At 36.0% G+C, this 22,699-nt stretch overlaps 1 protein-coding gene across 5 annotated transcripts in view; it reads left to right on the forward strand.

Annotated features, from left to right (window-relative positions):
• Positions 1-22,699, forward strand: part of LOC110831257 (ELAV-like protein 1) — a 114,421-nt gene that overhangs the window by 56,771 nt on the left and 34,951 nt on the right. For all 5 annotated transcript variants that reach the window (XM_022067040.2, XM_022067047.2, XM_087354443.1 and 2 more), the window contains one exon: positions 14,703-14,806. In XM_022067040.2, the coding sequence (XP_021922732.1) occupies positions 14,703-14,806 (104 nt within the window). The remainder of the gene's footprint in view (positions 1-14,702; positions 14,807-22,699) is intronic.

Consider the following 22,699-nt stretch of genomic DNA (forward strand, 5'->3'; position numbering starts at 1 on the left):
TAATAACAACTTATTCGATAAAAATCTTCAATTTAAATATATTCACTAATGATTAACTCTCTTTGTAATTAAGTAATATATATATATATACTTTGTGCTTTAATGTATAAATATATATTCGAATTTAATTTTATTATTATTAAGTTGCTCTTTTATTGTATTTATAATACTATCTTCGTTAGAATATATTGTTTTTAAAATATATTTTTGATATTAACAGCCTCTTATTTATTAGCGTTATTTTGTTTAGAGTAATTATATAATTATTACGTTTTTATTGTAATTTTGATTGTTACGTTTTTCTGTGACTTGTTTTACATCTCTTCTTTGTTGAACAAATATTTACCACCTCCACACTGTACGCAATATATATCTTGTCCACTTTCTGAATGTAATCAGCTATATTGTCATTCACTCCTTTCTGTCTCAATTTAAACCACATGACTTCCGTATCAGTTTAATCAAAGACTTTTTCAAAATCCAACAAACCAATCACCGATAAACAGCGCCTCTTTTAACTGTGAAATGTTAGCCTGTTGTCATCTTAATCGCAAGAATTGTCGAAACCTGCGTGGAAGTTTGTCAGAATCTTAGCATTTATTAATTAGTCATTCTCTCGATATATTAGACAACGTACTTAAAAAATTCTGTATGAAACCGATAAAAGCAAAATCCCTCTGAAATTTCCAGGCTCACTACATTTGTAAATTAGACAAATAATTGCAGTTTTAGATCTCAGGGATATTCTTTATCCGTCTTAGATTTTTTTAAGTGGCATTTGTTAAGATTTTAAACACCCGCTCTTCAACGTCGCAATGCAAAATATTTTTGAAATATCGCGTGGTATTTCACCTCATTTTCAGCATTCCCTCTTTTGATTTATTCATTCGGAAAATCATTTTCCAATTCGTACGTAATACATTGTGGCATAACAATATCATTTCATACACTATTAATCATTTTGTTTTCCCGGAAAACGATTTATAGGAGTTATGCACCCAATTACACGGTTTTAAAATATTTTAGGAATCTCTTGTTTCCTATATTCGTAATTAATTCAAATATTTTACGATTATTTTCTCCTAACTAGATTATCAATCTGCTTTTACATTCTTCGTTTACAAAACAGATTTATTATCTGAACTGATTCAAAGAGTGAAATATTATGAGTATTAGGACTAAGGAAATTTGCGGATAGATTTTAGTTTGGGGTAGGATAGTCGTTTGTTATTTTAAAGCCTTAGTTAGGGATATCCATATCCCGTAACACACAATAGTATTTAGATATTCATAAAAGTTTTTTTTTTAAATTAAAGAGGAAATTGAAATTTGTTCCTGAATTAGCAACTGCGTTTGCTTTTTAAGTTCAGCGAAGCGTATTCCAACTTGTAATTTATTCAAGTCTTTCTATAAACACGTCTTAAGTGATCTCAGCTACAAGAGAAGAGTTTGGCGATTAAGGGAATCTGTCGCCAGCTGAACAAGGGCTTTTGTTTGCTTCGTGGTACGATAAGAGAGCGAGCGAGTTGACAAATAAGTGTAAAAACGCCAGCTTCAATACATTTGCATACCTACGCAGATGCCAAGTTATTTTGAGGTTAGCTTCCGTGTTAAAGACAACCGTCTCATTAATTAGACAAGGAAGACAGACAAATTAAACTTGAGAATGTACATGTTAAGTTATTTGTTTGTTTTTCGTGATGATCACATTGCAAATGTTTTTAAATATTTTATTGAAGTCACAGTTTAAAATAGTTTTTTATGTATTTTTTATACCAGTCATACAACGTTTTTTTTTCTATCTTAATAAATAATGTAGATATATTGAAATTTATTTATCTAAAATTGTGATATTGAGTAAGAGATTTAAGAGATTTTTAGATCTTGAGTCGTGATCGGTAAGTCTGTTCAGAGATTAAACATGGCTGTCTTATGGATTGTGTCGCCGTGTAATGTGATAGATAGATGGAGGCAGCAGAGACCTCTGAAACGTCGGTAAACTTCTACCAGACGCCATCTTCATACTCAATGCCGTGAAACCGTCACATCAAAATTTTTAGAGGGTGTTTAATTTTATAGTAATTTTGATGGTTGTACGCTGACGAAAAGAATGTAGTAGTAAAGGGAACTAAGAAATGTGGACGAAGGGACCCAAATATGGATCTGTTCTTATCCGTCATTAATAACAAAAAAAAGTTTAAAAAGGGTTAATGAATCTGGAGGTTTATAAAACCAGAATTAGTGCTTTACCTGATACGTCTTTATGGCTGTATTTTATTTTTTTCTAAATGTCTGTCTTTGTTTATTTAACTATGGGTTTTCTTTCATTTTTATTGTTAATTTACCTTTTTTTTATTTCTTAATTCTTTCCTGCCTTCTTCGTCTCCGAATTTTGTTCCGCTGTCTGTCAGCCTTTTAAATTATTACTACGTTAAAAATATCTCTCAGTCGAAGAAAAAATTCTTCGTCAGTTTTTGGGACAGAAGGCAAGACGTTTAGAGGCCGGTCATGGTTCTATTTGATTAGATGGTTTCTTTAGAATGTTCATAGAACAAGTTAGGGTACTAACGTAAACATCTCCCCCCTCCAAAGTCAGAATATCACTGGTCATGGCTTCACCTAGGAACTTATGCATTCCGTTTTATCCAATCAAAACTTTACAATAAGTAAATACCATCTCTATGATAATTGAGGCAGTAAGCATATCTGAAACGTCGGTAAACGTCTATCAGACATGGCGCAATAAATCAGAAAATGTATACTTTTTTTCTCGCCACTGTGAGAACGTTAAATTTCCAGTCGTTGAAATTGGTTTGGTTATATCTAGTCAGTCCTAATACTGCAAAAAGGGCAGATCCTTCTAGACTTTCCACCGAATCAGAGTGAATTTCTTGTCTATGTCAGCATTATGACGTAATGTTCGACCCTTCCACTAAGCACTAGGTTAGGAATGTAAAATTTTAACACTAACAATGTTATGTCGCTACGTGACTGTCTCCCTACCTTAAAATAAAAAACGTTAGTATAAACAAAAGTAAATAAACTGGTTAATGTCACTTTTCGTGCTGTACTATAGGCCAGTGGTATTCAACCTTTTTTTGTTCGCGTACCCCCAGATATAATTTCTCTTCAATTTTGTACCCCCAAAGTTGTTGGTGTATAATTAAAGTTATACATAGTATATAATCTACATCTAAAATAAATTAAATAAAGTACATTACTGATTATTCAGTGTTTATCATAAAATAATATTTTTTTTTAAAATTTCACGTACCCCCTAGGATGTCTTCGCGTGCCCCCAGATATAATTTCTCTTCAACTTTGTACCCCCAAAGTTGTTGGTGTATAATTCAAGTTATACATAGTATATAATCTACATCTAAAATAAATTAAATAAAGTACATTACTGATTATTCAGTGTTTATCATAAAATAATATTTTTTTTTAAATTTCACGTACCCCCTAAGATGTCTTCGCGTACCCCCGGGGGTACGCGTACCCCAGGTTGAATACCACTGCTATAGGCTATTCCAACTAAGATGACACGCGGTCAAAATATTCCCCACTCTTCACACTCGTTTTGAACGTGGTAGCAATATTACTCTCTGTCCTGCAAACATGTGTTGCTATCATTTAGATACTTTCTCTGTTACTGTAATGCTCTATGCCTACTACATTAAAATGTAAAGTAACTTTGTACTATACACACCAGTCACCAGGCCTCGCGAACAAATAAACTCTTACTTGATAACTGTAACTTTACAAAAATTACTGTTTCAAGAATGTTTTCCTCATGGGTAGTACGTGTGTTACAAAATACGTCTCATTTCCTTCGTAAATCGAACAACTTTTTATGTCTTCTTTAACCGTGGAAGCAGGAATGCCGCTTACGAACATGTGAAAATGTAACCGCAGGTCAGAAATGTTGAGCTGACTTGCAGGCTGGAACAGAAAGAGTGAGTTGCAGTCTGCATTGAAGTAGGAATTGGATCAATATTGAACGTCGACGAGATGGTCTAGGGTCTAGGCAATTCTGTGCTGCAGTGAGCGGCACGAAGGTACACGCTTCGGTTTTCGCTGTCTTCCTTCTGGTATTCTGAGAGGCGGAATTGTTTTGGCAGTCGACATGCAGTCTAACTCTCTTTACGTATGACACGATCGGTTGTTTTTTTTAAGAATTACTTTTCATCAAGTCGAAAAGCGATGATAAATTATTTATTTATGCCCTTTATTGATACTTTTATAAGGTATTTAAAGCTTCCTGGTAACTGTGTCTGTACGAATTCTTAAATATTACTTACGCGAACTTCGGATTCAAAAACATTCCTTAACAAAAAAATTGTCAGGAGAATTTGACGTAAATAATTCTATAAGGAAAGGAAGTTTATATATTGGCTTTATTCTAAATATTTCCTTTATACATCCTTTACAATTGAGATACGTTTGATTAAAACATTGCTTATTTAACGTGAATTAGTTACGCTTAAGATGGTTCTGTGGTAGATGAATTAATGTAAAGTAATGTAATAACTTGTGTTGGGCAAGGCCGTGGTCTAGGCAACACGGAGTTTTCCTCCGTGGCATCCCAACAATTACTCCATTCACACACAGAAGAAGGCAATGGCAAACCACTTCTGGATCATCTGCCAAGAACGTATATGAACAGGTCCCAGTCCGAGAAAAGGATGGAAGGATCCTGTTCATATGGACCTGTCGTCAGACAGAACACTAAATAAATAATAATAATAATAAATGTATTTTAATGTAATCTAATGAAATGTAATGTAACGTTTCCTAGGTAACAACAATGCCGAGTAAACACGACGTTCCCTAGGTAACCAGGTTACACTTTTTCGTTCCACTTTTTCGCCGAATGACCCTTCCTTATAGACGTATTTACGTCAAAAATGAAAATTCCGCCATCTCTGTTATCAAACTGTCACTAATTATCACCCTAACGTCTTCTTACTTACTTACTTAATACGTATTTTTTTTAGAATACTATGTAATGAAGTTCTTAGCATGGGATGAATGTATATTATGTAGGCGTGTTATTAGCACTTATAAATCACACCTTTTCGCACATAATGTTTCTGTTTCCTGCTTTAAAAATTCGGTAAGCGTGTGTACTGTTCTGGAGAATGCCACAAGGAAAGGAAAGAATTTGTGGAACAGTTCCAAATTAGTTGGAGGTTGTCACTTTGTGGTTGGTATGAATGACACGCCAGCTGGTTAAAGACACACGAGTTTCGACAATGATGAAAGCAAGAATTATAATGCGGATAAATTTTTGAATATATTATAAATTTAAAACACGTTCTTAAGAAATATACATCCTACATATGAAGATTTATTTACAAATGTAGAAAAAATTGTTTAATTAAATTCTTGTAAATTACCTTTTATTTTCTGAGGCTCAGATGATACTCATAATTAAATATTTTGGGAAAATAATTACCTGTCATGAGTTAGTACCTGTAAAAAGGACTGAATTAATATAAACCCAGATACTGTAATAATTATAAATGCACTACGTAATGGTTGTCTACAGCTGATATGTTTACAAGTAATTTGTTTATTAGCGTGTTTGTTTAAATGTTCTAAAAATTAAAAATCTGAATGTTTATGACAGAGTTTGATGATTAGGTAATTTTAACGTAGAGTCAGTTTATAGCTGGCATAAAATGAATATCTTCGAATTTATATTGCAAACGTTTCGTTAAATTTTAACCAGTTACTGGTTATGTCAATGTCTGAATTAGCCTGCATTTTTGCTACGATATGTCATGTTGTGGTAACATACTTATCTCCTACGTTATCCTTACGCGTTATCTTCAGTGTTATAGAAATATGTCAAATTTCTTAACAGATTATAGAGAATGTCGTTTTACGACCAATAACATAATTGAAACACGGTTAACAATAATTCCTTTATACGGAGTGTCCCATGAGTTCTGACACATAGGAGAACTCTGTTGTTTGCGAGATACGTAAAGGAAATCCCTCTTTCACTGTATGTCAGAATGACAACATTTATAATTAACTACTGATTCCTCTTTACGTTTGTTCGTATTTTGCCAAATAACAGAGATTTCCTATGACTAAGAATCTATGAGACATATTTCGAGACTGGATTTAATTTTAAATTTAAATATTCTTATACCGCAGTGCCAGATTTTGCAGATGTGAGGTTCTGTTTACCTTTCGCCGCAGATTATAAATTTTGAGGGCTTAGGAAAGAGAGTACGGGTTATTTTATTTTGGTTTTCTGTTTTGTGCGATGTTGTTTGGTCGTCTCCATCTCTTGGTGTAGGAGTGCATTTGGGCCAAGTGAGTGAGTGAGCCGAGTATGAAAAGTGAGCAAAGGACTAAATCAGTTTCTTAATGTCTCTTCGTTCTGTCTTACGATCCAACAAACCGTGTTGTTACTTGTAGCCTGGGGACGCCTCCAAAATAGATACAGAGTGGATTAACTTGGCAAGGAAGTAGGATGAGGTCGGAATGGTCATCGAAGCTAGAAACTGGTGCTTCGGAATTACAAACAAAAAACATTTTTTCTCCTGAAATCTTTCACCATGATTCACTCACATTTATATGTTTTTTTGTGTTGGCAACCATGAGAGTGATTTTTTTTATAGTAGTTGTAACGTGGTCCTTGTTTCAAATGCGTTCTGCTGATCAGGAAGAAATAATTGTTAAATGTTTAATTGTAAATTTTTGACGTAAATACGTCTATAAGGAAGGGTCGTTCGGCAAAAATGTGTTACGAAAAAGTGTAACTTCATTGTTATGTTACCTAGGAAACGTCATCTGTTTACTCGGCATTGTTGTTACCTATAAAACATTTCATTACATTACATTACTTTCATTACATTCAGCTACCACAGACCCATCTTAAGCGTAACTAATTCACGTTAAATAAGCAATGTTTTAATCAAACTTATCTAAATTGTAAAGCATGTATGAAGGAAATATTTAGAATAAAGCCAATATATAAACTTCCTTTCCGTATAGACGTATTTACGTCTAATTCTCCGGAACCGTGGTTCCACTGACAACTTTTTATTATATTAATGCTTATCTCTTAATTCGCGAATATATTTGTTTTTGAAGTTAACCTCAGTATTTGATATGTGATTAAACAACCTGTGAAATGTTTCGTTTAATTTGAATAGGCTGTTTCGGTTTTGTGAGATTTAAGTTTCTCTCTGGGGCGGGTATTAATTATGGATTGTTATATCGTGTTTACAGAAGTTTTAAATGTGCGTGCTGCCTCTATCTTCAGGTCGGTGAGTCACTCATCTACATGAGTCGATCATCTTGTTTCGGCTTTCGTCATTTTATCTTCCGTCACTCGACTACTGCCCCTTAATGCACTGTTGACTCAAATATTTTTATATCTACCGTCGGGTACAGACAATACGTGTACATTTGTCCACCACGTTTAATACCACAAACTCTTTCTCATACCTTTTTCTAAACACGTAAACAGCATTATTTTTCTTCGACAAGACAGCTGGTTGACACATCTTCAGAGCTTAGTTAAGTGGTTGTCGCGGTGGACGCTAACCACTAAGTTCATTAAACGCGTAACCATTCTGTATTACCCACAGAAGTCAGGTGGCTTCATTAAAGAAGAGAGAATGAAAGACATTGGAAAGAATAATGACAAATTGAGTGTCAATTAGGCTTTGTCCACCTACCCATCTTAGAGTCGACACACAAACATAAGGTCTTTAAATCGTGACTGCCTCGTGGGAGGTCTGTACGCTAAGAACGAGGTATCTGGCTTGGACTGCTATTCACTTTGCATATACAGGGCTATTCAAAAAGATTGTCGGGTTTTTTAAAAAATCGCTACACGTAGTACAATTGAGGTAGGAATATCAATCTTGTTTTATTGTGTAGCAAAACTCTCAAAGTTTTTTTTTACATGAATTATAAATGCTCAATATGTACGCCTTCTGTCAATCTGTAGACATCTACACGATAGTCCATTTCTTCCGACACACGCCCCAGCGTGTCAGCGGTGATGTTCAGAATGGCGGCTCTGATATGTACCTTCAGATCCGGGATAGTCGCAGGTAGAGGGATCCTTCCCAAATTTCGTGTGGAAGTGCCGTTGGACGATGGTAACGGACCGGCTTTGATGATATTCGAGAGTACAAAAAACCTTCTTCTTACCGATAGACGCCATATTGCAAAATCTGGCACCTGGCGGCCAATCGCGTAACTACTGGATGGCGGGCGGTACAGAACAAAACTTTGAGAGTTTCTCTATCCACCAGTGTAATGATAATAGTCGTATGTTTAATGCATTGCCCCACAAAAAATTCAGAAAACCCCGACAATCTTTATGAATAGCCCTGTACAACGCAGTTCATATTAAGGTCGTTCATACGTCATGGGTCTGTCGTATTGTACGTGTTTGTCAATCAGTTTGATGACAGACGGTGTATTCCAAGATCTGATTGATTAACTGAGTCGAGTTACGTGGTTCAAACGTAACGTGGCCGGAGATAATCATTCAGTAGAGAACGTAATTAGGCCATTTCCCTAGGGGATTGTGTTCTGAAAGATGATTCTAGTACAGTGTTATTCATTCCGTGAAAGTTGTAATTTTTTTACCACAGTGTTATGTTCAATATTTGTACTTCTGTTTAAGTAGATGGAATTTCAACTATCAAAGAGCTTTTTTTTTAAGATCTGAATGTAATATACAAATTCTCGTAGATGATTTTCATAACTTGATGTTTTCGGTGTAATTTTAATGCGTTTGAATTTTAACACGAGTAATGTAATAAGTCTGTATAATATCTTCATTCACATAAATTCTCCGAATTGTATATATGATGTCTAGCGGTCAGAACGCTGGCCTTGTAATCCTGGGGTCTCGGGTTCGATTCCCGGCGGTGCCCGAATTTATAACTTGTGTTGGGCAAGGCCGTGGTCTAGGCATCAGGGAGTTTTCCTCCGGGGGCTTCCCCGGTTTCTCCGTGGCATCCCAACAATTACTCCATTCACACACAGAAGAAGGCAATGGCAAACCACTTCTGGATCATCTGCCAAGAACGTATATGAACAGGTCCCAGTCCGAGAAAAGGATGGAAGGATCCTGTTTATATGGACCTGTCGTCAGACAGAACACTAAATAACAATAAGATGAGGTGGTCTAGCGGTTAGAACGCTGGCCTTGTAATCCTGGGGTCTCGGGTTCGATTCCCGGTGGTGCCCGGATTTATAACTTGTGTTGGGCAAGGCCGTGGTCTAGGCAACACGGAGTTTTCCTCCGGGGGCTTCTCCGGTTTCTCCGTGGCATCCCATTCACACACAGAAGAAGGCAATGGCAAACCACTTCTGGATCATCTGCCAAGAACGTATATGAACAGGTCCCAGTCCGAGAAAAGGATGGAAGGATCCTGTTCAAATGGACCTGTCGGCAGACAGAACACTACAAATAAAAAATAAAAAAATAATTGATATTTGTGTTGATTCGGATTCTAGCCCCATTACACACAAGACATGCTGTTCTAACAAAGATACTTCATGGTTTTACTCAGTACTTTAACGGGAAATCATAGATGCGGTCACAACTAAGACACAACAGCTTTAGCATTTGATTTGTGATCATCTAACCGCGATACGTCTACGCAGAATTAACTAAACACTGCCTCAACTGTTTCGAAGCTTTCTAGTGGGTGTTGGATTTCCTTGGTTGTAGCGAGGTTGGTGTTAAGTTGCGGTCGGCTGAAAAGCCCCTTCGTTTTCAAGGCTGAAACTTTGGAAATTCACCTTTAAAGTCGTGCTATGTAAGGACTAATATAATCACTTTATATTTGTTACCAATTCAACTGTTTTAATGTGGTATAATAAAAATTCTAAATTTGTTAATGTTATAGACTCTATATGATTTGAGATTTTTCACTGAGATTAATACGAAGATGTCTATCTTCTGGCTGCCTCTATCATCAGGGAGATGAAAGTATTTATCGCCCTGATGATGGAGGCAGTAAGGACATATGAAACAACTCAGAAGATAGCCGTGTTAGTTCAACATATACTTCATATAATACTTGTGGATATGCTAAATATCGTATAATATCGTAAGTTTCACAGTATCGTGTTGTTAAAAGTGTAGGCAGGTTGGAGGAGATAACGAGAAATCTATCTTGGTGATAAGCCACGTGTTTTGTCAAACGCTCAAGTATTGATCGAGTTCGTATATACAGTAATGTTGAAGGGGGGGGGGCCTTCGAACTGAAATTGGTATCTTAGCAACGAACTTCACCTGTGTCAACTAGTTCGTCGGTTTATTTACAGCGAAGGGTGTTTGAAGTGTTAAAAATGTGTGTTGCAAACCATTTCTCTGCGTAAATCAAGTCTTCTTGTTAGCGAGGCTGTCGCGAAATTTTTTTTTGGAAACAGTAATTTAATATTCTATCAGTAGGCTGAATGTGTTATGTCTGAAAATTGTGAATTGTAAATGTTTCCACGAATCGAATTAGCTTATTTCTCCTTCCAGGCTCCAAACTCACAATACGGAGTCAGTGATTTGTGTTTCCTGTTTCCTGAAGATGTTTCAAACTGTTCGCTCCAATTAGTTTACTCAAAGACGAGAATTTGTCTTTCTTGATAGGTTAATGCCACAGAGTCGTGTGTGACAATTACCTTACTGATTTCGTGTCGTTGTTTTGACTTCGTGAGATGTATCAATGATCTTGCTTTTACGAGTTAGTGTTTTCCAGTGGTTTATTTGTTACCTTTAGTATAAATCCTTTGTTTGGTCATCTGTTTGACTTAATGTATTTTAAGATTCACATGGGATTGGGTTTCTTGTCTTGGCATGTTTTCAAGATTTGCATATCTGAATTTTTATTTTAGAGGTTGGTTTAGTTTTGTCAATAATTATTCTTCTATAATATCTTTTTGTGGGGTGGAATTTAACTTTTCTGACTACGGGACAAAAATGTATTATTAAATTTACGTCAATTATTTCCAAAGTTTTCAGAATTGAGGAGTCACTAAACACAAGGAACGTATTAAATGTAATTTTTGTGATATTTTGTAGATGTTCATCGTTTTTAAACCCTGAATTCTCTTCTTTTGTTACACTTAGGAACAAACGGAAAACGTATGTCAGAAAATCCTATATTTGGCACCAATATTTCATAGTGAAGGAAAACCAAATCTAAATTTCTCCCTTCACAATGTTGTAAACGGGTTCGTAATACAATTTAAGAGCGTAGATTGATTAAAACTAACCTCTAAATTTTGTGTGTGATTATGAAGTATCTGGTTGTAAACTTAAATAAATCTTCTGGTCTTTTTAAATGTGTTACAACTAATTATGCCTATTAAATGACTTAGAAGGACTGGATAATAATTCTGGCAGATATTTGAACACCGGTATTCAAAGAAAGTCAGGTGATATTTATTTTATTATAAATGTCTTCTACAGGACGAGAAATGAGAGTTTATCTTCGAATCAATTACTTTTATATTTTTTAATTTTTCAGGATGTTAATACCCCTTGAGACCTTTTATATTTGGCTTAGTAACTGCGTTTTATATGTGACTGTGAAATTAATTAATTGGCTATATTAATCAAACCCAGTCGCCGACAGTTACTATAATGTCTTGCATCTTGAATCAGCTCAGTTCTCTTAAGCACACAACCTGATTACTTAAGAATTATTGTAATACTAAATCGAATATTTCTCCATCTTATTCAGCTTAATTACAGAAGATATCTTACCAACATTTTGTACATAATTATTTTCTTGTTTCCCCATGTAAACTAACTCGCAGATAAATTTAAGTTTATTTGTTAAAATATAATTAAGTTTTATATTTTTTTTTATAAATTTCGATACTAAATAGTTCTCTAACATTGCGTACGTGTAGGAGTAATATTACAGAATGCCCCTATTGTCAGATGGGACGCACGAAGAAGTTGGTAGCACTGCAGACATCGCGTCTACTCTAAATACTTTTGTTCCCTAATAATTTACTTAAATAAAGAGAGCTTGGCTGCCTACGTTTTTCTTGGAACACTCCTAGTGAGCAGAGAAACACACACCTACACATTAACAAACACACTCACAAAAATAAAACGCTGACCGGAAACATAAATCCCTTACTATTGGTAATTAATGACTTCCATTTCATATAAAAGGAAAGAGATTTAGGATTTGAGGTTTTCACGGCGTTGAGTCTGAAGATGGCTGTCTTCTGGGTTGTTTCGCCGTGTAGACTGGTACGAGTTTACCGACGTTTCAGAGGTCCTTGTTGCCTCCATCATCAGGGCGATGAGTCTTACTCAGACATCTTCATTAAAGAGATGGCTGTCTTCTGGGTTGTTTCGCCGTGTAGACTGGTACGAGTTTACCGACGTTTCAGAGGTCCTTGTTTCCTCCATCATCACGGCGATGAGTCTTACTCAGACATCTTTATTAAAGAGATGGTTGTCTTCTGGGTTGTTTCGCCGTGTAGACTGGTACGAGTTTACCGACGTTTCAGAGGTCCTTGTTGCCTCCATCATCAGGGCGATGAGTCTTACTCAGACATCTTCATTAAAGAGATGGTTGTCTTCTGGGTTGTTTCGCCGAGTAGACTGGTACGAGTTTACCGACGTTTCAGACGTATTTCTGACTCATATTCAGGCACCTCTGAGACGTCGGTGAGGTGTTATCAGACTACACAGCGCTCTAATCCAGAACACAGCCATCATCAGGTCTCCACGTAGTTTACCAACAGACAAGTACAACACGAAGGAATCTGTTTTGTATATCCGTTCTTATTTTAATATAGAATTATTATATTTCTCCCCTGTAATAAACTAAGAAATTTTCTTTCGAATAATGCAAAGAATTACACATGTGAAAGAGGTTGTTACTCTGACGTAAAATACAAATAAATGTTTATCTGCGCTCCTAAGTCTTTGTATGTGTTTTGCGAACGCCGACATCGAGATGTTTGCAGCCCGTCCGGTTTTATACACCCTTAATCACCCCTTTACCCCCGGGTTGTATGCGTGTTTGTCGAAGGGGACGATCATAAAATATTCTATACGTTCTGTGTTACATCGGGCTTATTTCAAACAGAGTGCATGATGCTTTAAGAAGGAAATTTATTGCATGCATTAATTATTAAATCCAGCGACTGTTAAGAGCTGAAAGTTGTTCTGAATGTCTCTCTGATGTCTGTAAATGTGTATTTTAAACGGAGCGTATTAAGTTTAGATTGTGACTCAGGAATGATTTGGATGGTAGTAGATATAATCATTCAGTTTATAATTGATAAGAGTTGAACGCATGACTGTGTTCGGATACTGCAATTGAAAGAGACTGCCTAAGATACGTAGTCATAAATGGGATGATAATATTAAAATGTATCTTTTGGTACGGCGTGATTCAGCTGGCTTAGAATATAGTATAGAGAATACGATGGTCAATATTGTGGTATTATAAAAGCAAGGAATTTGTTTACCAACTAAATTGCTATTAAACTGGTTGACACAGAATTAATTCTAGTACGAAGAAGGTTTACCTATACTATGCAATAGATATATTGAACTCATAGCTACTGCTAACAACTGATAATTACTAACAGTTGAAGTACTGAGTCCAAGTCATCGTTAAACACGAGCCTGCTCACAGGATTCTGCATATCTACTTCGGATTTAGAGTTCTTTTGTTTACGTCGGAAGACGTCTACGTAGTCTGTGCCGTTTCAAAAGTATTTTCGGCTGCTCTCAGCTGAAACCACCACAGATTTGAAGATTTCTGTCTTCTGGGTTGTTGCGCTGTGTAGTCTGGTCAGACTATACAGCGCAACAACCCAGAAGACAGAAATCTTCATAATCATCGCCCTGATGACGGAGGCAGTATGACCTCTGAAACGTTGGTAAACATCGACCAGACTACACAGCGCAACAACCCAGAAGACAGAAATCTTCATAATCATCGCCCTGATGACGGAGGCAGTATGACCTCTGAAACGTTGGTAAACATCGACCAGACTACACAGCGCAACAACCCAGAAGACGGAAATCTTCATACTCTGATGACGGAGGCAGTATGACCTCTGAAACGTTGGTTAACATCGACCAGACTACACAGCGCAACAACCCAGAAGACAGAAATCTTCATATTCACCGCTGTGAGAACCTCAAGTCTTACACCACAGATTTGTTCACTGGTTACTCAATTTCAAAAAAAAACCATTAGTTAATGTATGTTGCTACTGATTAACTTGTTACCTGATTTATCTGTTTGATTTAACTTACCTTTTAGTGCGTAGGAAATTTAAGACCATATTTGTGAGATTCTTATTCCTTGTACTAACTACATTTCTTGCTAGCTGACATCGCTAGTGGTGTAGACAGATGCATTCGGCACGGACTGGTCGGACGGTGCACGGAACGGAACGGCCAGGTAGCATTATAGAAAATTGCGCGGAGATGGGTGCGCAGTGATTGATAACATTGTTCTTCACTCCCGTGCAAAGAACTACCTGATACGGATACTGAGTAACCTTGATAATATAACCTAAATTGAGGTTAGAACTTGCACACGTTTGTATGTACAGTGGTGGTGTTTCCATGAATTCTTAGTGAAATACAAAGAGAGAGATTTGGGGATAAGTAATTATGAATTTTTTTGTATGGATAGCCATAACAGGAAATGTATTCGTGCTTTCAGGTCAAAGCTTGGGGTATGGATTCGTGAACTACCACCGACCAGAGGATGCAGAGAAAGCTATCAATACGCTGAACGGCCTCAGATTACAGAACAAGACGATAAAGGTAAGAAATTCCTCACAATATAACTAGCACAGAGAGATCAAAAAGTTTCGTAACCCATTCTTAACATGTGTCCTGTTTGTCCAAAAAACTATGTTACATTATAATCAGAGAACGAAAAAAAAATAAGGTTATGTTCGTGTTTAAAATATCCAGAGCGGTCGGACATGGTCCAAACGATCGTCACATAACACAGGAAGTCAAATGGGACTATTTATATCCTGCATTCTTTCTATATTGATTTGTTTACCACGAGAGAATCGGAAAATGTAACCTTTTACTCATTATGACAAGTAAGAATGAAATCTTACGTATTCAATGAACAGTCGTTGCAACTGTGAAAAAAAAAATGTCCTTGCACTTCGACTGTTTAAAAACAACTGACGGACCAGTGCGAACAGGTTACAACATGACGTCACCTGCGTGGGAACTCGTATAGTCACAGCGATATTGTGCGATATTAATCGAATTGTACTGAGTTTATAACCTTCAATAAGTATTTTAATGTGGGTTGCGTGATTTTTTTAGGTCACTCTATTAAGTGTACAGTTTAAAGGAGATTTTTTATGATAGTAGAATATAAATTGGGTACACGTGCAGACTTTACAACATAAGAAATTGGAACTAAAATTGCTACATCGTTATAACTTGGAAGGTTATAATTTAAGGACTTGTCTTTGTGATGTTACTATCAAAGCAAATACATGATTCCCCATTCAAAGTAAAGATGCATCGAATATAACGATATTTATGTTTAAAAATAAACGGAAATATTCCTTTTCAGTGTGTGTACACTGTAATTTCAATACTCTGTACTTTTTAAAGTATCCGTTTATAATAAATTCTAACCTAATTATTGCGTAGATTGGGAACAATCATATTTCGACTGAAAATTTGTTGACTTTTGTTTATTGTCGTACATAATAAATGTATGGTATGTACCCATAACAATAAAGGGGCGGTATATTTATATGTATAAAAGGCCAAATGGAATGTGTGGACGTTTAAATCTTAAAATAGCTTCGTCTGTTAAATAGAATATTTCTTTGATGTAAAAAAGCTATGGTATTTATAAAGCAGATGCCCTCTTTTCGAAGTACATGCATGGAGTCATTGATATTTTTAATAGTAATCGAATCCGTAATGGCAAACGATTTATATCCATTCAGTCGTGGGTTCGACACTCTCGCATTTCGTGTTTAATTTCAGATGAGGGGTCTATGGATCGAAGTCGACCAAGACTCGATCTATTTTCTTTGCGTTTAAAAGTTTCTGGATTAACGGCTCCAGTAAAGGAGTGAATTGTTTATTGTTATTCTAGCTAGAAAGTGTTTATATAGTCTAAATGACAATTTTAAAACTTTGAAGTTAACGAAACTTTGGCGGCAGTAGGATTCTTAACTCAGTTACTGTATAATACACGCAAATAACAACTTAAATAAGTTCGAATACTTGAATATTATACAAGCGCTGCTGAAATGCTTTGTAGTTACTTTTCCAACTTCGTGCCCTGTCATTTTAGTTGGTGACAAGTAACGTGAAGCTCATTTATTCACAAGGTTTTTGAATAAGGTGACGCAAGATGTAGATATTATCTAAGTTGACCGTCGTAAGTCTGTAAAATCATTTTTTTTAAGTGTCCGTGAAGTAGGGCTGGTAGCTCTAAGATTTAAAATTAATCAGGAACGCTAAACGTATGGCAGCTTAACTTAGCGATACGTGTGGTTTGAGTAATTGCAAAAGTTACTTTATAAAATTTTACTTAGGCATGCATCCAGTTAAGGATTCAGAAACATACAGGGGAACATAGACGTAGATAATATAATAAGAGATTTTATGGTTGTTATTCATGATTTAATTTTCATATCCTAGGCTTTTACTAATTTTATTAAGCGAAATTGAATTGTTTATTAATATTTAATCGTATATAATTGAGATCTCACGGTGGTCTAGCGGTTAGAACGCTGGACTTGTAATCCTGAGGGTCTCGGGTTCGATTCCCGGCGGTGCCCGAATTTATAACTTGTGTTGGGCAAGGCCGTGGTCTAGGCAACACGGAGTTTTCCTCCGTGGCATCCCAACAATTACTCCATTCACACACAGAAGAAGGCAATGGCAAACCACTTCTGGATCATCTGCCAAGAACGTATATGAACAGGTCGCAGTCCGAGAAAAGGATGGAAGGATCCTGTTCATATGGACCTGTCGTCAGACAGAACACTAAATAATAATAAGATGAGGTGGTCTAGCGGTTAGAACGCTAGCCTTGTAATCCTGGGGGTCTCGGGTTCGATTCCCGGCGGTGCCCGAATTTACAACTTGTGTTGGGCAAGGCCGTGGTCTAGGCAACACGGAGTTTTCCTCCGTGGCATCCCAACAATTACTCCATTCACACACAGAAGAAGGCAATGGCAAACCACTTCTGGATCATCTGCCAAGAACGTATATGAACAGGTCCCAGTCCGAGAAAAGGATGGAAGGATCCTGTTCATATGGACCTGTCGTCTGACAGAACACTAAATAATAATATATAATTGAGACTTATTTGAAATAGTTTAAAGAATTTATCTCTTTTGACTCATCCGGGTGTTTCTGTAAAATGTTGTTCTATGTTACAAATTTAGTCGAAAGAATTCCTCGGTTTGTTTACACTTACAGACAGTCGAAGTTATTTTAGAGTGTGGCTTGAAATGCGATTTTCATGAGCTGTAAAGCTTGAATATATTAGTGTCTTATTGTTTTTGCACTAGAAACTTATTTATTCGGCCCCCATTTCTTGGACGTATTGTGCACTATTTCGTAAATAAAGTAGAACCTTAACTGTTGATCGCGTTCTGTGAGAGGCGAAATATTTCTTGACTAACTGAGGAGGTATTTTTAGCTTCTCAGAGAAGATTTTTTGCATAGATTTAATATTGACATCGATCTAACACGAAGAGGATGGATTGACTGGCTATTTAAAACTCGTAAAAAATGTGATTTGACTTAAAATCAACTGGGAGTTAGGTTAAGGTATTTGGAAAATTAATTAAACGTACTTAATTATTATTTTAGCTATTACGTCTTGGTATAATTATGTCAGTATGTTTTTTCCGAAAGTAAATTAGCTTCAACATAAGACGTAATTAGACACGTGACATTCTATAATTTAATTCCAGGCTTGTGTCAATGTCTGTGAAGCTTAATTGGCCTTAAAGCCAAGGTCTCTTAATATAGTTATTTTCTGTACCTTTTGCGAGTCTTAAATCGTCCTAAATTTCAGAAGGAATAAATAGTTTTTGTAAAAATTTTATTGAATATCTTTAACGATTTTCGAGTTCTTATGTTATTTGTGAACGGTGGGTTAAAAGGAAGTGTTTATAATTTGTTTGAAATGTCTGATATCCCGGAATTTGCTTAATTTGTTATTTTTATGAAATAAAATTTTGATAACCTACGTACGAATAGTCATTTTCGGGCCAAGACTTGAACCCATGATATCCCGATTAGGAAGCAGGTGTGTTAATCGTTGTAGATACTGATGACAAATATAATAATTTATATTTATTAGAATTACTGAAGTAGTAGTTGGATTCCCACATGTGTTTGTTCCTGGTATTTTTAGCAAAAGACTTATTCGACATTCATTATCTTTTCACAATTTGCTTGAATTCCTGTAAGATTGTTTAAACTTTGAAATTGAGGGCTAAAAAATAATTATCACTTCGAGCGAAAATGCAATTACGTGACGAAAGAGAAGACTGGGTTTTGTTTACTTTTTTCTGCGATGTTATTCGATAAAGACTGTTTCAGTAGTTATAAAAATACTGATTAAATGCTCTTGTTTGAACAGTAAATGGTGGTATAGCACGGAATCTTAGTTTCTCAAATTAAAAATTTTCTGTGAACACATGAATGCAGTTAATTGTTTGTAGTTTATGGTACCTTGTAGAAAGAATTTTTGGCTCCTAACGGTATTTTGTAAGGCAAAATTTTACAGTAGCTGAATTATTGAATTTACGAAAATTTAAAAAGAGACCTCGTTTAATAAATTATGCCAATGGGTAGTTGAATTACGAAACCGGATTTGTAGTGTAGTAGGATAGCTGAAGAAGGGCAGTGGACTCGAAATGTTCAGGAACAGGACCAAAAGCCAAGATTCATAGTGCCATCAACGTATCGAGCCGGAACACAATTTATTTCCAAAACATCCTGAAGTATCTGCTTTGTTGCTACATTCTCGTGAAGGGAAGTATACTTGTAATTCCCATTGAAATATTTTACGGAACATTATGATGACTTTAGCCTATATCAGACTCAGTTTTTGGCGACTTTGATTTTGAATATCGATAAATATCGCGTATTGTGGGGTTGTGTTGGGACAGTGTTTCTGTAAACAGCAGTGGAACTTAGTAAAATATGAATATAATTAAGAACACGTCTAAAAAATCAGACTTTTTGTTTAGTTAAGATATATAGATAAGACAGTCATTGTCTTTTGATTAATTACAGGACTAGTTTGATGTTTACCGAATTAAATTAACTCGTATACAACACAAATAATAAGAGTTAAAATAATATCTTGTCTTTATGCTGTTTTTATCCCTGTAAAGAATGAACATCGGTTAAATACGTCACTTTTACTAAAGCAGCAAGAATCAAGGAATGTTTAATTTACTCAACAAAATAGACAGCCAGTAAGATAAATTTGAAGCCGGAACAGGCATTAATGCCTAATCCCTGAGGATGATAATGATGAATAGACAGCCAAATATATTTTATTTTATTCACTGTATTTAAACACTCCGGATATTATTTTTCTGCTTCAAAACAGAAGTTATCTACTAAATATCATTGAATTGATTACATAGACTTAATTAAAATTCTTATTATAATCATCAAATATAATATCTGCTGTTCACATGAGTGATCATAACGCCTCAAGGCTTACAAGATTATATTAATTTTAAAATTTGGTGACAATGCTACAATGAAATAATGAACTTCAATCACCCACGAATTTTATTGATATATATATATATATATATATATATATATATATATATATGGCATTGATATTGGTATCCAATATCAATCGTGCATTATTAAGAGTGCAAGTTCTTTGTTCTGCAAGTTAAATACACGAGCGGAACAAAAATAACGTTTCCATTTAATAAATACGTCGTAATACAGATTTCCACGAAAATGAAGTAGGGAAGACATCAGATCTCATTCCACCACAGTCGTAAAACTTCATCAGAGCAGCCAACAGATTTGACACTATTCCATAGAATTCCACTGCGTCACAGATGTTCATTTTATCTGCAGTGCGCATATTCGCCTACATTTATCTACTGAAGATGTGGGATTTTATAAAGTTTGTGTCTCTTCGGAATTAAAAGTATTAGTTTTACGATAACGTAGAATTTAATGAATTGGCGTTTATAACCGAATCTTTCCGATTTTACGTGACGTCTTACACCTCACTAGAAAGCTAGTATGATACTCTAGACACTTTGAACTTAAAAATAAAATTTAAAAGCTGCATCTTAACTTTTCAAACAACTCTTAATTTGAAGATATCCGCCTTCTGGGTTATTGCGCTGTGTAGTCTGGTCGATGTTAACCAACGTTTCAGAGGTCATACTGCCTCCGTCATCAGGGCGATGAATATATTCATCGCCCTGATGACGGAGGCAGTATGACCTCTGAAACGTTGGTTAACATCGACCAGACTACACAGCGCAACCCAGAAGACAGAAATCTTCATACTCATCGCCCTGATGACGGAGGCAGTATGACCTCTGAAACGTTGGTTAACATCGACCAGACTACACAGCGCAACAACCCAGAAGACGGAAATCTTCATACTCATCGCCTGATGACAGAGGCAGTATGACCTCTGAAACGTTGGTTAACATCGACCAGACTACACAGCGCAACAACGCAGAAGACAGAAATCTTCATACTCTGATGACGGAGGCAGTATGACCTCTGAAACGTTGGTTAACATCGACCAGACTACACAGCGCAACAACCCAGAAGACAGGAATCTTCATACTCATCGCCCTGATTATGGAGGCAGTATGACCTCTGAAACGTTGGTTAACATCGACCAGACTACACAGCGCAACAACCCAGAAGACGGAAATCTTCATACTCATCGCCCTGATGACGGAGGCAGTATGACCTCTGAAACGTTGGTTAACATCGACCAGACTACACAGCGCAACAACCCAGAAGACGGAAATCTTCATACTCATCGCCCTGATGACGGAGGCAGTATGACCTCTGAAACGTTGGTTAACATCGACCAGACTACACAGCGCAACAACCCAGAAGACAGAAATCTTCATACTCTGATGACGGAGGCAGTATGACCTCTGAAACGTTGGTTAACATCGACCAGACTACACAGCGCAACAACCCAGAAGACAGGAATCTTCATACTCATCGCCCTGATTATGGAGGCAGTATGACCTCTGAAACGTTGGTTAACATCGACCAGACTACACAGCGCAACAACCCAGAAGACGGAAATCTTCATACTCATCGCCCTGATGACGGAGGCAGTATGACCTCTGAAACGTTGGTTAACATCGACCAGACTACACAGCGCAACAACCCAGAAGACGGATATCTTCATACTCACCGCTGTGAGAACCTCAAGTCTTACAAACTCTTAATTTAATAGCGAGTAGTGTGATGTTCGTAAGTATTCGTTTCATGTTTAAAAATAAAATAGGCTCGAAATAAAGTTTTATTGACAACTAAAGGCAGAGACATGAAGTAAGAACAGACCAATTAATTATACAATTAGAACGAAAATACATGGATTGGTGAGAATTTGCTGGTAAACTTTTTTTTTTTTACTTTGGGATTTAAAATGGCGTCCGTATATATAACTATATTTTTTCTAATACCCTTCACACTGCATAATAGTGTACAATATTTGCACTACAATATCCTCAGTGGTTATATGTTTGATTTCATATTTTATAAAAAATACGTAGCTGTAATATTATCTAATGTCAGGATTAAGTCATATCATGCATTAAAGAACCGATTAAAATCGTGATTGATTACTAACAAAAGGTGTACACGGTATTTTAGCTTATCTACAAATATTTAATTGTAGGGCTAAGACCCGTCTGGAAAAATAAAATATAAATAAATGCTATTTAGTCATAAAAGTGACTGGTTTGTTTGCTGTGTTAAGTCTCTTTTTGCTGAAGATGTTCTCCATTGACAGAAACCTTAGGTTAATAATGTGTCAAACAAATCTACTGTCTCTCTACAGGCCCTGAAAATGGAATGAATATTTTTATTCGAAACGATGGTTTCTACCTACGATTTAACGCAATCTGAAATATCTGCAATCTCAAAGCCGTGAGAATTTAAAATGTTTTTCATGTTATCGTTTCGTAACTTGTTAATGGCGTTGCTGCTATTGTATTATTTAAAGTTGTTGAGTTCTGTGAATTTAGTTTCAGAGAGATTAAAACACGAAGACAGTAGGCTTTTGATGAGTAGAAGTGCTCATATATAACAGAACTTAATACTTAGACTGCGTGATTCCCTAGAGATATGCGTTGAATGACGCATTCCCGATGAGACGACATCCCTCTCGAATTCTGACTCAATTTAGAAAGTCCATTTGCTGTGACGTCATCTGTCAGTTGACTAGAATTTAAATAAACGTCAGACTCTACTTGTCCTGTATATCTGTTCTGTGAATCTTTACGAAATTTGAGCCTATGCCTTATTTAATAAAGCCAAGATATTTTAAAGAAATAAATATGACGATTCTTAATTAAATCAGTAAGATTTCGCGTTAAACAATTTTAGGTTAGAGTCAATTTATTGAGTGCATGTATGCGTCTTTGTGACTTGAGGAGTGAGTTGGTGAATACTTTT

Source organism: Zootermopsis nevadensis, unplaced genomic scaffold (genome assembly GCF_977971745.1).
Source record: "Zootermopsis nevadensis isolate Lab colony 2312 unplaced genomic scaffold, Znev_1.0 Znev_ptg000023l, whole genome shotgun sequence".
NCBI lineage: Eukaryota > Metazoa > Arthropoda > Insecta > Blattodea > Termopsidae > Zootermopsis > Zootermopsis nevadensis.